Consider the following 15,663-nt stretch of genomic DNA (forward strand, 5'->3'; position numbering starts at 1 on the left):
GTCTTCCATAGTGACTTGCTTAGGAAGGACCTCAAACAAAGAGGTTAAATACATAATAATAGACTTTTTGTCTGGAAGCTGTACAGCAACATCTGTATCAAAAAGATAAAATATGGGGAAAAATAAATTAAGACGCTGCTTTTCTAAATCATTACTTAAAATACAGTTAAGAGCTTACATGTAGTATAAACCACAGGTTCTCCTGTTAAGTACCCTTTAGTAAGCTTTAAGTTAAAAGGCCAGGTTTGACATATGTTGAAAGCAGTGTGAAGGAGAAAAAAATTAAAATAATGAATTTTCTACATTTAGAAGTGAAGACGCATTAAAAGGCATGTTCTTTTTGAAGAAAGTACCCAAGCCTGAAGTCACTAAGGAATAAAAACTGTTTGGGGAAAATTATTCTGGAATATCTCCCAAGCAGAAGTTCAGGGACAGTATCCTGCAAAAACAAACACTTCCACTTGGGCTCTATCCCCACTTCCAGCATCAGTTTTGGGGTTTTTTTACCTTTCATATGGAAGAGTTTCACCGACTCAGGTTCAGTTATCTCTCGGTTTGAGTGCTACCCATTCAGTTAACACTTTTTTTTTTTTTTTTTTTAAAGAAGGTGATGCTTGAATCTATAAAGTTTGAGAGCTTGTCTTACAGAATGAACCTTCAGAGGCTCACTTCTAAGTAGAGTGACAGCTCAGAATTTTAAAAAGGAGCCATAGAGGTTTCCTGGTAAGCATTCCTACACAGTAAGTACTCACAGAACTGGCAGCTACTGCTATTCAGTGTATATATAAAGCACAAAAGATCATGAGATCTTAGGCTATCCCATTCTGCATAATGGTCTACTTCATCTGAAGAGCACCGACCCTTGTGGTAGAACTCCTTCCTAAAAAAAACCCAAATGACTTCGCCTTCTGTATACTGTGTCTGAACAGTAAGTCAATCTGAACCTTAACACTCGAGAAGCCAAAGCATACCCACAGACATGCCCTTGTCCTGCAATTTATATTTTGAAACAAAATATTACTGCACAAAACTGCTGGAATTCGTATTCATAGTAAATGACAATAGAAGAAATTTCTCAAAAAAGAGAGCTCAAAAAAGCTTCTAATCTAGTAGAATAACTATATCCCACCTTCAGGATCCAACAGTTTCTCAATTGCCAAGTGGTTCTTGGCTAGGCTGAATGCATGTTCCAGTCTCTCAACTGCGGACATCTTTAAAACTTTATCCCAGCTGAAAAGCTCAGGTCTAAAAGGAAAGACAAAACAGGAAAGAAAGCAGTAAATTTTATCTGAAGAAAAAAATTCCATACCATACAGAATACAGATATGAAGGTAACTACATAAGTAATATAAACATACACATGCATACAAAAGATAAACATAAGTGCATATACACAAATGCATAAATATAAAAGTGTTTTCTTTTTATTAGTGAGAATCTGGCAATCACAAATCAATCAACTGACTGTGTGTCCAAGCAACATTCACTTTCCATTCTATGTATTTTATATGTATACTCATTGACTGTAATGGAGTTTAAATAATATTAACAAGAAAATAAATAAACTCTGTGTTTAAAATTAATTCCAGAACCAATTTTCTTAAACTGTTTCTCTCACAACATTACCATTACTACATGCTCTCTGCTGGGGAATCAAGAGTCACTCTATTCATAGAGATCCTTATTTCAAACTTGTGATGTGGCTCATTGACCACACCAGACCATCACAGCCAGTAACAGCAGTGGCCTCTGTTTTCTCACCCTGCCCCACTGCCTTTTTCCCTCCCATTAACCCATTACCACCCCCCCCCAAAAAAAAAGCCAAAAAGAAAACCAAACAAAGAAAAAACCAGCCACAAAAAACCCCAACACCCTGATCAATTTACAGTGCCAGCAGCCTTCATCTCACCTTAGTGTTAACCAAACCAAATCTCCAGTCCAGCTGTGCACCCAAAACATACCATCAAGTCTCAAGGGGAAAGTGCAGAGCACAGAGCAGGAAGCAGGTCAGCAGCTTTCCTCCTAGTGGTACCTACACCCACAGGGCTACAAAGCCATTAAAATACTTCCCATTCTCCTGTAATAGTGGCTTCTCATTAAAACACTGCTATTGATTCTGTGCTTTATAGAACTTGAGAAGGAAGAGATGGGCTTGCCTTTAATTCTTTTAATACTTAATTCAGTTGTAAATTGACCTGAGTATCCTTTTAATATCTGTCAAGTCATTAACTTTGTGAAATAGAAAGGTCGTAAGGCAGAAGGGTCAGAGAAGCAAAAAGCCAGAAGGAAGGTGGGATGGAACAGGGAACAGATATGCAAAGATCCCGATAGATGCTAGTGGAACACTGTACCTCCATGCAAGAAGCAACAAGGATAACCACACAGGTTCACATAAAGCCTTAGCAGAGTCTAAGGTTGAAAAACATATTGCAATAAGTGTATTGTATATACACTACCTGTACACTGCCATGATAACACAGATTTTAATAAAATGCAATCTAGGTGCTTATCTATGAGCAAGAAAAATGTACCAAAGAACAGAATTCAAAGAGGAACTAAGCTAATATTAGGAAATGAAAAAGACCAGCACAGTAAAATATTAAATGTCCTACTACCTCATATAATTTTATTAAGTACTGCAACTGTTACAAAGGTACTAGATGTTATAGCCAAGATGTAGCACTGCTAACAACTGTTAATACATATATAAAGAGAAAAGCTACTAAACCTCTTAATGAGATCCACAAAAATTCTCCTATATTAGGGTCACAATAAGCTAAATTTAAAAAGCAGTATTGAAAATGCCCCTTAGGTAGGGAAGCACTATTGTCTGGGTAAGCTAGATAGCTTTGTTGTCCTATCAGTTCTGTAACCTGGCCAATCCCCTTGGTCCTTGGCAAATGCCTTTTAAAGTTTTTCTCTTTCAAAGCCAACCTAAATTTAATCTCAGCTCAAGATTTCTCAGAAGTGCAGGGAAAATGGTGCTTCCCTGGCTAAAGGGCCATAAAGCTGCATTCTGATGCACTGACAGCTGCTAAGCTCCCAGAAAGAGAGAATAAAAGGCTCGGAGATCAACAGAGGCAGATAAGTGAGAAATTTTAGGAAGACAGAGAAAGCACAGTTACTCAGTTAAAGTTTCAGCAGGGGCTTTTGCTACTTAACTGTGCTCTGAAAAGGGCAGAGCTCAGACTTCAGATCCCACAAAGGCTACGCACATAGTCACAACACATAAGGACAATAAAACAGCCTGAACCCAATTTTGCAACTTCTCTCCTTCTATTTTCTTCATGTCACCTAGCTCTGACTTCTGTCTAAAGCTGCCACTCTCTCCATCACAAAGCTTCACACGTTCAGCAGCAGAGCTACGCCACTACAGGCAATTATGCTGATATGAAAACTTCACACCATCCAGAGAAGGTACTTGGTAATACTTCTGATAAACTCCACAGAGACCTTTTCTAGTATTGCTCTGCCTTTACAGAACGGTTCTTCCAAACTTTCAGGAGTCCTCAGTGTGGTGCAGGCACTCCCCATGCGTCCACACCAGCTGAACACAAGCCAGCTCTGGTCTACAAGGCACATGGGTGTGCCAGGACAGACCCCTTTGGAAGCCAGCCAGCCTGTGACAGAGCCTGTTATTTCAGTCAGCACAGGCTGAATGGGCATTTAAGAGCAGAGAACAGCAGGCTCAAAGTGAACATATGCTTTTCGAACACTTTACATCTGCTGGGCATAAATATCCTGGGTGTTTGTAAAGCATTTACCATGACAGATACCTGGTGGTCAGGAGGGCCGGTTAAATTCTAGATATTATCATGGGCAGGGAGAAACTTAATGAAATATAATAAGGTTAAATTCTAGATATTATCATACTATTACCATGTTAAACCTGTTATTTATAGTTAAGAACAGTCAGCCCTTGCAAAGCAATGAGATGACTTCATTTAAAGTATGCTGCATTAGAATGGATTGCCCAGAAGCAGATCTCTAAGAACATCTAAAAAAAAAATAAAAAAAAATAAAAAAAGAAGAAAGAACTGGTATGTAAGTTTCATAGGAGTCTGGAATGATGATTTCTTTAGACTACAAGAGTTCTCCACAAATCAGAAAGAATACAAAAGATCTGTGCAAAGAAGCTCTAACAGCATTGCTTATAAAGTATAATGAACAAACTAATGAATACGCTACAGATACCTAAAGTATTCTATTACCCTTTGATTCTTCTCCTCAACAGTTCTACTGAAAGAACTGCATACATCATCTTTCAAGCAACTTACATTCAAAAACTAAGAAAAGCTACACAGCCTGTCTTTCTTATTCCTTTGTTTTGAAGTTTCTGTATCTTTCTACTAAAATGTCAAATTCTGACTGAAGAATGTTTCCCTTTGCTGAAGAGAGAGGGCAGGAAGAAGAAAGTACAGGGGAAGGAGGTGGTCAACTTCCCCTGCAGAGACTTGTTCAGAGTATCTGCTGTATAATGCATACTGAGTTGGATGTAAATCCACTGCAATTAGCAAGTGTGCATGCATGTGCCAGAACTGAGAGTTACACTGCTACCTTGGCTCTACCCTTTGCAAGGCTCTGGCAACATGCCTCCGCTGTTACTGTTACCACAACAACAACAAAAACAAATAAACAATGAATCACCAAAACAGGCTACAAGTTATCAAATACTCAAGCCTGAAGACATGGGAAAAAAGCTGCTTATTTCACCATGTCTAAGACAAGCTGTTTGCTACTTACTTGTGTCTATGGATGACAGCGTTAAAGGCGAGACCATCTGCCCAGCTTGTGGTGAAGTTCAGAACATTGACCTGACTGTAAGGTCTTGTGGACTGCCGAACCCAGCTCAGCAGGATCTTCTCACTGTTGGTCTGCTGCAAATCTGACATGATGTTCTTCATTACATCCTTCACCTGCAAGACAGCAGTAATTACATCTTACAGACACATTCTCCATTTTTCCTGCTTACATAACCTTTGAAACAAGCTATTTCACAAATCATGAAAGGGTCTTTCCCATGAAAAGCTACGAATCAAACTAACTCTTCACACAAAATTTGGGAATAGGAGTCTTCAGGACATCTTTGCACACTACTGATTACAAGAACCAGTAATGCTTCGTGTAATAATGACACTTATGTTACCAGCCTCCTCCTCTACTCAGTCCTACACTAAGCATGGGGTATGATGTTTCTCATTGCCCATGTAATGCAGTTGTACTGCAGTTCCACCAGTAAGCAAACCCCAAAAATACAGCTTGCACAGGTTTTCTGCAAGAAGGTATCTGTTCAGCCAACAAAAGAAGTTTGCTGTTTGGGTACCACGCATAAGGATCCACCAAAGTCCCTCCAAGTGAGTTCAATGATCCTCCCGGGTACCTGAATAAACCAGGAGCAATTCCACCTATGAGACTGAGAAACACACCTACAGAGTAGCATATAAGATGCAAGCCCAACACAGCTACCTAGGCAGTAAAAAAAACACCTACTAACAGAAGTACATAAAAGCCTTAAGGGGGGGAACATAAATACAATACTTCAGCCTGAAAAGCCTCTCTGCAATTAACACCAGCAGGAAATAAACTGAGAGACTGAGTACAACCGCACACTTATGAAAATATGTGTCACAGGAGGCAACCAATAGACAGAGATCAGAAACCAAACACTGGCCTGCCTTTATTTACCAGCCCAAAATAGAAGCAGTACTTTCTGCCACCAAAACCCTGGGAAGGTTTGTGAGAATCCCAGCAGATCGATGCACGCGATTCCTGGGAAGGAAGAGATCTCGCAGCAGCCTCTCACCTGCCAGTGCAAGATAATGCTCCACAGCAGCCCCAGTGTCAGCTTGTGATTTCCATCAACGATGTCAGTTCCTCCAATATTCACCAACTCCACCTGGAGAGGTCAAATCAACCCTATATTAAACACTATTATCACAGCTTCAAGTTGCAACCCCACCCCATATTCCTGGCTGTACAACCACATATTATCAAGTACTCTGAAATAAAAAGTAATTAGAAAGACATAACCAGAGATGACAAAGGTACTGTCTATCTCAATTTGTTGTGACAACTGCTTAAACAACAGGACAAAAGATAGCACCAAAGAAGATAATCCATTGGAAAAGTTTTATCCTCTCCTCTAATATATATATATGCATACCAACAGTCAAAACTGACCAATAGAAATGCAAACATGAAGGATCTGATATTAAAAAAAAAAAAAAAGTTAAGCAGTCCTGCTCCTAGACACACTCAGAGATATTACAGAACCATGAAAACTCTGTAATTAAGAACAGCTTTGACCTTTCCATGAACCAGCATCCAAATGGGACAAGTTTATATAAGGAGACCAAAAGCTCAAGGGAAAATAAAAAATTTTCAAGTTTCCTATATGCATAGGACCCCATACAGACTCAGTGATGGTCTAATTGAGATCACTAGGAAGATAAAAACACAGAAAAAGAGACAAGGAGATTACTTTTGTAAGTAAGAGGGCAGGAGAGGCTACCTGCTCCTGCATCAAGTATTGAGCCCTCAGAAGCAGCAAAGCTTAGAGCACACTACCAGATACTCACTTGGTTCCTCTTTAGAGTCTGAACTGAACTGGGAGAATAAAGTCTCCACTGTCAGAGTAGAGAAAGTGGCACCAACTCTGAACCTCCTCTGGGAGGGAACCAACAGCAGCGCACTGCATTAGTCACCATGATGCCTATGGAAACTGAGCTAGGAACAGCTGCCTGTGGCAGAGAAGAAAAATACCTCCCTGGGTGTATGCACACATATAGCAGATGCTGCAACAGACACCCACACAGGGCAGGTGGTGGTGTTTCAGTCTTGTAAATAACCTGAGTCAGGAGCATCTTCCAGCCCCAGGGGCAAGCAGCACAGTGCATTTCACCTCGATGGGGAAGTTTTTTTCTCCCTTTCTCATCCATGCTCCAAAAGAGCATGACACACAGTGCCTACCAGAAACACCTCCCAGCTTACACAAACTCTGAGAAATGTATCTGGGCATTGCTTAGGATCAGAACTGGTCATAGAGGCAAAACCTGCACCAAGGAGCTCACCAGCAACCAAACAATATGGACAATCATGGGACAATAACAGAGCCCACGCTCTGGCTCTCAGTGGACATAGTCTACAATGACAGAATAGACAAAAACAAAAAGTTTCATTTTGCTTTAGAGGATATTGCTGCTATACAAGAATATAATTGTATTCCATTAATATTTTTCCTCTTATCACACTATCATGAATAGCTTAAATTCTGCAAAATGTACTTGTAACCTCATTGCTTTCAGATATCATCTTGACAATTTTCAGTTCCCCACAGGTCTCTGTTAGGAGAATCAAATCAAAACGGTGTTGCAAGATTAACATGGAACCAAAAATTATACTTCAAAGTACTAAGGAAGCTTGTGGATTCATGGATTGTCATCTCCCAGTTTTTACACCAGCTGGAACAGAATCTTACAGCAATACTCTGCAAATACCAGCCATATATTTTAAAGTAGCTATAAATTAAACAGGTAAAACCAGGCCAAAAGAATCACCAGTGTGGGTCATTAAACAACGCACTGGAAAGCACTCTAGAACACAAGCAGCAGAGCGCAAGACTAAAGGTAAAGGGCACAAAAATAAAACAATTACATTGCAAGAGCTTTTTTCACCTGTAATAGAAGAACACTCCTGAGAATGCATAATAAAAAAGCACTTCAACTTTCTAATAACATGTCAATAATAATAATGCATCCCTCTTGCTATCTACAAGGGGTGCAAGTGGCTGTGTGGCATTTGGCTGCCAGAAAAGTTAAGCTACTATGTAAAAACAAAATACTCCACATGTCCATTTTTTGTATTTTAATGATTCTGAACTAAACCAATGCTTTGCAGGAAACAGTCAGCAATCCACTAGGATGGCGGGTGAACTACTGAGACTTAAGCAGCGATAATCAGTAAAAGAAAGCTGACAGTAGGCAGTCAGTACCCCTGAAAATACACAGATATGGGCTATATGGATTGATTTCCAGTGGATTTTTTTTTGTTATTATTATTTTTAAAAACTTGGTCCACGACTCAATAAAGTTAAAATTCATTACTTAGAATCATTCTGCTCATGGATGGATGAGGTTCACAGGATCACTTGAACATCTGCACCCTAGGCTTGTCTGATCCTTGCAACATATACTTAAACACTTTTATAAATTATTTCACAATTATGAATATTGTAGAACCCACAAACTCTCAGGCAACAGAACACAACTGCTTCTCAGTGGATGCCTTTTCCCTCTGCCTTAACACACACACCCTTTCTCATGAAGTTAAGCAGTAAGTATAAATCACATACATGAACTTAACAGGCTTCAGCTAACACACACCACCTGTTTACTTCTAGAAACACAGATCCTGCCAGCTTAAGGAAGAACTAACTAATTACTGTAATCCAATATTATTTCATTTATTATCTTCATAAAATAAATCAATTTCAAGCTGGAAAGGCTCATTACTTATCCTTAGAAAAAAGTAAACACTATTTACAGTAGCTCAAAAAGCAAACAAATAAACAACCCACCACTAACTTTGGCTGCTTCCTAGAAATATGACACTACTCACCAACATGGAGGGCAAATTGCAGCATTATACAGCATGTTCATATCACTTTTTAATCAACAGTTTACATAAATATGTCAGTGTCTTTAAGATCATGACACGAAAAATAAAGCAACACAAAACCTGTCAGACCTTCACAGATTTTTGCAAAAGTATGCATCAGTTTAGTTAATACCATTACTAAGTTAGCATTGTAAGATTTCACAGATTGCCCGACACTGAAACTCTACGTCAGATAAGAAAAACTGAGAACAGTTTACCCATCTTGCTGAATTCTCATTTTAGGTACCAAAAAATCCTTATTCTCTGCATTTTTAACTCATTTACACACAGGAATAAATTAAAGAGTCTATTAAAAAGCTGTAGAAAAACATGCTCACATTGTTCTGATGCAAGACTTGCAGTACTCGGTTGACATTATTTAAGGCATGTACTCGTGTGGAACCTCGTTCTTTAGGCTGAAAATAAAAAGTTACAATCTGTTCACATCAGAATTAATTTGACAGACCAAACAAAATAGATGACAGAGCAAACAACAGGAAATTTGTCTTCATTTTCTCCAGGATTTGGTGTTTGGTTTGGGGGTTTTTGGGGGGTGTTTTGTGGGGTTTTTTTTGTTTTGTTTTGTTCTGTTTTGTTTTAAGTCAGAACAAAAAACAAGCAAGATCACCCACAATAATTTCAAGATGAAAATTGGTCAGAACATTATTCCTCAACTGAAGGCACAGGACAAGCCTCGGATTCAAAAATGTGTTTCAGTTCATCTTCAGTAAGTCCAAAATTTTATTCCCAGCATCTGCAGAATTATGAACTGGAAATAAAACAGCAAAGTGGGAGTTCCCGGAGAAAAATCTGAGGGTTTTGAATATTTGCCAGAGCAGTTGAAATTTTTTTGCTCCCAAGAGGGAACAAACAGCAATTTGTTTTTCTGGCACCAAAAGCTTGCTAAATCTTTGCATAGTGGGAAGAAGTTACACTTCCTGACTTTCCCTTCCTTTTAATATCAGAGGGGAAGAACCCACTGCAACTCTTGACAGTACCTGCCACTCTATTTGCCTCAATTTAACCTCAACTTAACTCCTGTGGCAGAACATGATCATACTAAAAGAGCACGGAGCTGAATTTGAAACATGGTGATCAACATAATTAGAAAACAAAAAACTCGCATTGTCTTCAGTATACTTCAAATCAGACCAGAAATCATTAGAAGCAAAGGTGAAATGCGCCTGTTTAAAAAACAGGGCAAGCTTGCAAGGTGAAATTCTAAATGGATGAATGTTCCCCAGATGGTCAATAAACAAATTTCCGATTTATTATAAATAGTGAAATCAAGAATTTAATCCCAAGTGATGGCACAGGTTTGACCATGCCTCATGTATCTTTCTGAAGAGGTATCAGTGTTAGCAGGGGAAGTGTTTTCAGCCACACACACGCTTTCTCAAACAGGACTTGAGTAGTCTTCAGCCCTCTCCTATCTGTAGGTAACAAAGGGGTTTTCAATGGAGATGCAGATTTTTGCATTGCCTCCTAGCTATTGTCTTTCCTTTGTTTTTTCTTTACTGGATCTTCCATGAGCTTATGAGAAAAGTTCACAGAAATCCAGCTAAAAGTTGCTCTTCCAGATCATCCAAAAGCAGACTTTTAAAAGATCTCTCTTAAAAACATGCACTATGTGAATACCACCTTTGGTTTTACATGCTTTGCTAACCAGTATGTTAACCCTCAAGTGAGGGTGACAATGCTAACTTCAAACTGACCCTATATGCCATGAGTAGAGTTCATTGGAATTTCACTGGAACTGTAGAAAGCAACTACACACTATAAGCAAAATAGGTTTTTAAATAAACTAAAAATGTAAAAAAAATCACATGTCACAGTTTGTTTTTTGTGCATTTTGTTTATTTGTTGGTTTGGGCTTTTTAAAATAAATGTAAATACAGTTCATACACATTTCTCTTACCAGAGGTTTCCCAGTCAGACCCTCCAGAAGGTCCAAAAGCTTCCTTCCATCTTTCAGATCTGTGAACATGTCCTTAACTGGGGGCTTTCCACTCTGCAAAAGAAACAAAAGCAGTAATAAAAATAGTGTTTAAGCAGAACCTCCCTGAAAAAGGTATCTTTCCTCTTTTTCCTTTTAATCTTTCAATTTATTCTCATTTGGTACCGAATGTAGTAAATGAAAGCTAGAGGTCTGTGGCAGTGATCAGGAAGGCACCCTTCCCTTCTTCAGTGCTTTTTGGGTTTTTCTCCTCCCCATGTCCATGGTTGTGTGCCTCACCAGCCTAGTACTGAGAAACCACATCAGTGCATCCTGGCTCACACTAGATGTGATTAGATTAGATTTACATTAACATGCAAAAATGGTAAAGAAAAAAAACTTGGCAAGTTTGGTTTGGCTGCATCTAAAGGAGGAAGAAAATGGGGCTTTTCAGAAAGAAGCTATTGGGACAAATTCTCCCAGATTAAAAAGAGACAAAACAAAAAAGGATTTGGAATTGAGCCCGAAGGAGTTGCCACTCTTCTACACAGACTAGTAGATAAAAAGATGTGATATATATCGAAACAAATCAATCATTTTCTCTACCTTGGAAAAAGAAGTAAAATGTGAAATTCAGATACTCTAAATCATACATTTTTAATATTCATTTTCTTTGGGGATGGAGGAACCCTGTAAAAGAACGGTGGCAGATGACAGCAGAATCATATTAACCTTTTCCATTCTCCCTTTTAATCTTTCTTCTTGGCCTCTAAGAAAGTTAATGTGGGAAAGTGTTACAGGGCAGGGGAAGAAGGCACAGGCAGCCAGCAACTAAATAAGTGCATTTGCTTTGTAATATTCATCTGTCAGCTGCCAGGAGATCAATTAAGCTACTACTTCCAGTGTTCCTTTGAAGTGTCAATTTGAGAAGAAAAATATTTTCTAAAAACTACCTAAAACTCCAGTATTGCCTTTTTCTGTCACCTTGGCTTTGTAACATTGCTCTTCAGAAAGAAGGCTGTCAAAGACCCATCTTACATGACATGAATTAGCTGACATAGATCTCCTCCACCATCACTTACGACCTGCCCTGACAGCTGCTAGTAATTGCCAAATGCTGGCTAACAAATCAAAAAGAGAGCTGAACTGCCCACTGAACCCTATTTTCTGGCAAATATCTGCTTTTCCCTCAAAATTTATATGGGTTTTTCTTAAATGTACACTTTAATTAGATTTAATACTACTAAAACTATTCACAAGAAATCAGAGTTGAGTAGCTGCAGAGCCATATTTTAATGTCCTGTACAGAAACATATCTAAATGTAACTCATAGTATCAACCAGCTAAACAGCAGTGAGAATGATCACATAACTACGGTCACTTCTTAAAATACAGAGATGCAAGCCCCAGTGTCTGATATTAAATTAGTTTTGCAATTAATTTTTTTGACAAATTTATTCTCCAATTACTTTTACAAGTCACGCTTAAAAATGTTTATATATGCATGTTGACACATACTTAGGTAAAGGGTGTAGAAAGCTATGTAGCCATCAGACCAGTACCAAATAGGAGTATCTGTTAAATATCATCATTTGATAACATCCTGCCACTACATACTGCCACTTCCTGAGCTTAACTATACCCTGTCTAGCACAGTAAGGGACAAGGCTTTCCTCCTAGCACGTGCACTTTTCACAGATTATTCAGATGCTTCGCTGCTGCATAGCAACTGAACAAAGCCTTTACAGTGTGCTGGAGCAGGACACCAGGAACACCTAAAAGTCGATGCAGGGAAGTGTCTTGTACATTTTATGGTGTATTATGGGAGGAGATGATCCACAGTGTAATTACCCCAGATGCCAGCAAAATTTGGTTTAAACTTGGTTCACATCACCACATGGAAGATGCTAAAAGTAGGTTGGTAAGGGCAAAAGCAAGTTGTTCACATGTCCAGAAGAGCAGACAGAAGGAGCTAACAGAAGTCTCACTGGATGCAATACAACTCAAAGGCTCATTGGGAAAGCAAGTACCTGTTAGCTATTGAAGTGTGGGGTATCATGTAGAGTAGAGGGGGAGAATCACCTCCCTTGAACTGCTGGCCATGCTTCTTTTTATGCAGTCCAGGATATGGTTGGCTTTCTGGGCTATGAGCACACATGGTTGTCCCATGTCCGATTTTTCATCCACTGGTATCCCTAAGTCCTTCTCAACAGGGTTGCTGTCAATCCATTCATGTCTCAGTCTGTACTGATACTGGGGATTGCCCTGACACAGGTGCAGGACCTTGCACTTAGCCTTGCTGAACTTCATGAGGTTCACATGGGCCCACTCCTTAAGGTCTTTCTGGATAGCATCCTTTTCCTCTTGCAAATTAACTGCACCACTCAGCATAGTATCATCTGCAAACTTGCTGAGGGTGCACTCAAACCTCCCTCATGTAATTGATGAAGATATCGAACACTACAGGTCGCAATACAGACCCCTGAAGGACACCACTTGTTACTGATCTCCATTTGGACATTGCACAGTTGACAGCAACTCTTTGGATGCAGCCATACAGCTAATTCCTTATCCATCAAAAAGTCTATTCATCAAACACATATCTCTCCAATTTAGTGACAGGGATGTTGTGGGAGACAGTGTCAAAAACCTTACAGAAGTAAGGCCTTTAAAATTATAATTAAAACAACACACACACGTATAACAGACTGATGACACCAAAATTGAGAACGCTATAGCTATATATCCTCAATAAGTTTGTTGCCTTAGGTCCAGAAGTTAAAAAACAAGATGTGGATCTGCTGAAAAAGCAGAGAGATGCCTCATTTAATATGGTGCAATAAGGGTATTGAGAGCATGTAGTCTTCTTTCTTCGTTTCCCATCCCCTCACTTCACACACATGAAAACAAGCTGAATGACTTCCTGCTTTCAGTCATTCACTTTGACAGGTCATGGTATGTTCCAGCCCTACGCAATGCACCCTGCTGTGATGGTGGAAATAATTCAGATTCACTTTCTCAGGAGAATGGTTTTTCCATTTCACTGGCTATCAGACCACCACATCTTGCTGTCAATTTAAAGAGTCAGCAGAAGAATATTAAATTATTTCTGCAATCTAAGCTACTCCTTTATTAAGGTATCCACTGTACTCAAAATAGAGGCACAGAAACATGCAAAGCCTCTGTGTTTAGTGAAGTCTAGCAAAACACTCTCTATGGGAAGGAAGCCAGTTCACAGAAAGCACTTCTACAAGCGCTGGGTGACTGAAGTTGGCTAAGAAAGGGCTGCAGCACCCACCCTGCCAAGCCCATCACCACCTCCACTGCAGCACGCCTGTCATGAAGGCTGGAAACCTGCTCCTCCAGCTTCCCACACCCACCTGAGGGACACGCAAGCAGCTGGTGGCAGAGGCCACCCAGGCAGCCCCATCTGTCCCATCAAGGCACAGAGCCAGCCCACAGCACTGGTTTCTCAATGGGAGCAGAGCCTGTGCATGTGCTACACCCTCCTCTGCTCACATGGCCTTCTCCCACCCATGCATGTTCCTCACACCTGGATACACATTGCCACAGAGGATCTGCTCTCTGAACCACATGGTCTGCATCAGGAACATCACTGCTGTGTCCTCCAGTGCACAATGCCACTGGATGCTGCCCAGCTTTCCAGGGGGGCAGTTAGATGGCAGCCCTCTGTGCTTCAGGAAAGTCTTTTGCTTTCCTTGTCCAGACAGAACAGCTACATATCCCAGCTCTGACACAAAGTTGGTTAGGCTTAGAAAGGAGCTGGAAAATAATTTTGTAAAACAGTAGCCCAAGGGATGGTCCCATACACCCATTTCCCAAGAGAAGACAAGGAAAAGCTCTGGGGCAATGGTGGCAGAACAGTCACACATGACCTGCTGTGCCAGGCATGGGCCAGCCCAGAGCCAGGCCAGGCCACTGCCATCACCACCACCTCCTTGTGAGAAAACACATGTAGAGCCCCATCTCTTTGCACACAGGACCCACCACTGAGCCTACTTGGGGAGGCTGCTGTGGCAGCACAGAGGCGATCTGGGAACCACAATACATGGCCACTAAGGCTGGACCTGTGCTTCCAGGGAGGGAAGCCTAATAAAAACCAAGTTCCAGAGGGGCCAGGAGCACTCCAAGTCCTGGCTCCGACCCACCACCCTGACTCCTGCCATGGGGCACTCAACAGTCCTATGGAGACAGGACAGCCCCAAGCCCCACTGGGATGGAGCAGGCAGCCCTGGGACCAGCTCTGCACTGGGGCAGACTGGCATGCCGCAGCAAGAGCTAGGGCACTGGGGGAGGAGGGCAGAAGGTCCTCTCCCACCCTACAGGGTAAGGCAGGGGGCTCTGCAGATTGCTTCCCTCACCATCCCTGCCCACACCCATACCATTCACCCCTAACCTCCAGGAAGCAATCTGTCCTTCTGAGAAAAAAAAACAAGGGTTTGTACCCACAGATACACACACACAAATAAATATACATATCTGCAGTATATAAAAAGCATGTGTATCTCTAGAGTCCTGCCTGGTATACAGTATACTAAGCCAATCTAAATGTCTCCTTTTCAGAACCGACAATATTTTACTCACTTCCAACATACTTAAAGATGACACAAGTATGAAGCAGTTCAGCCTCTGCCAGCATCCCGTAAGGAGAAGCAGGCTATCACTGGGCATAATGGATCAAGAAATTTACATATTTGCCTGACAGGAGTGACAGTGACAAACCATCGTGAGCCCTTCAGCAAGGGCAAATGGCTAGTCACGGTTGTCTTGGTAAGTACTTAAGATGTAGCCTACATTGTGCTAAGCACTGTACAAATATGAGGCAAATAATGGGTCTTTTCTCAAAGACAAAATAGGGTCCAGTTTATACTACAAAGATAGTATAAAGGACAGGCAGGGACACACCATGTACCAGGAGCACTTGTGCCAGTTCAGAGCATAAAACATTCACATCCCCCTCACTGAGCACTTATCAGTTAACGGAAGGTTGTCTTTCTCAGCTTTGCTTATGTTTGCTGTGACAGCAAAAATACACTGGCAGAAACCTCTTT

The 15,663-nt window shown here is 40.6% G+C and overlaps 1 protein-coding gene across 1 annotated transcript in view; it reads right to left on the reverse strand.

The window, feature by feature from the left end:
* The window catches only part of LOC104520452 (utrophin-like), a gene marked incomplete at its 3' end in the record, with an annotated part of 85,575 nt that overhangs the window by 60,099 nt on the left and 9,813 nt on the right, over positions 1–15,663 (reverse strand). Inside the window, 6 exon segments of the mRNA XM_010162148.2 lie at positions 1–92; positions 1,130–1,245; positions 4,744–4,916; positions 5,804–5,896; positions 8,994–9,071; positions 10,574–10,666. The exon segment at positions 1–92 is cut by the window's left edge and continues 63 nt beyond it. Of these exon segments, the coding sequence (XP_010160450.2) occupies positions 1–92; positions 1,130–1,245; positions 4,744–4,916; positions 5,804–5,896; positions 8,994–9,071; positions 10,574–10,666 (645 nt within the window).

The sequence above is a fragment of the Antrostomus carolinensis genome, unplaced genomic scaffold (assembly GCF_000700745.2).
Source record: "Antrostomus carolinensis isolate BGI_N321 unplaced genomic scaffold, ASM70074v2 scaffold6902, whole genome shotgun sequence".
In the NCBI taxonomy this organism is placed as follows: domain Eukaryota; kingdom Metazoa; phylum Chordata; class Aves; order Caprimulgiformes; family Caprimulgidae; genus Antrostomus; species Antrostomus carolinensis.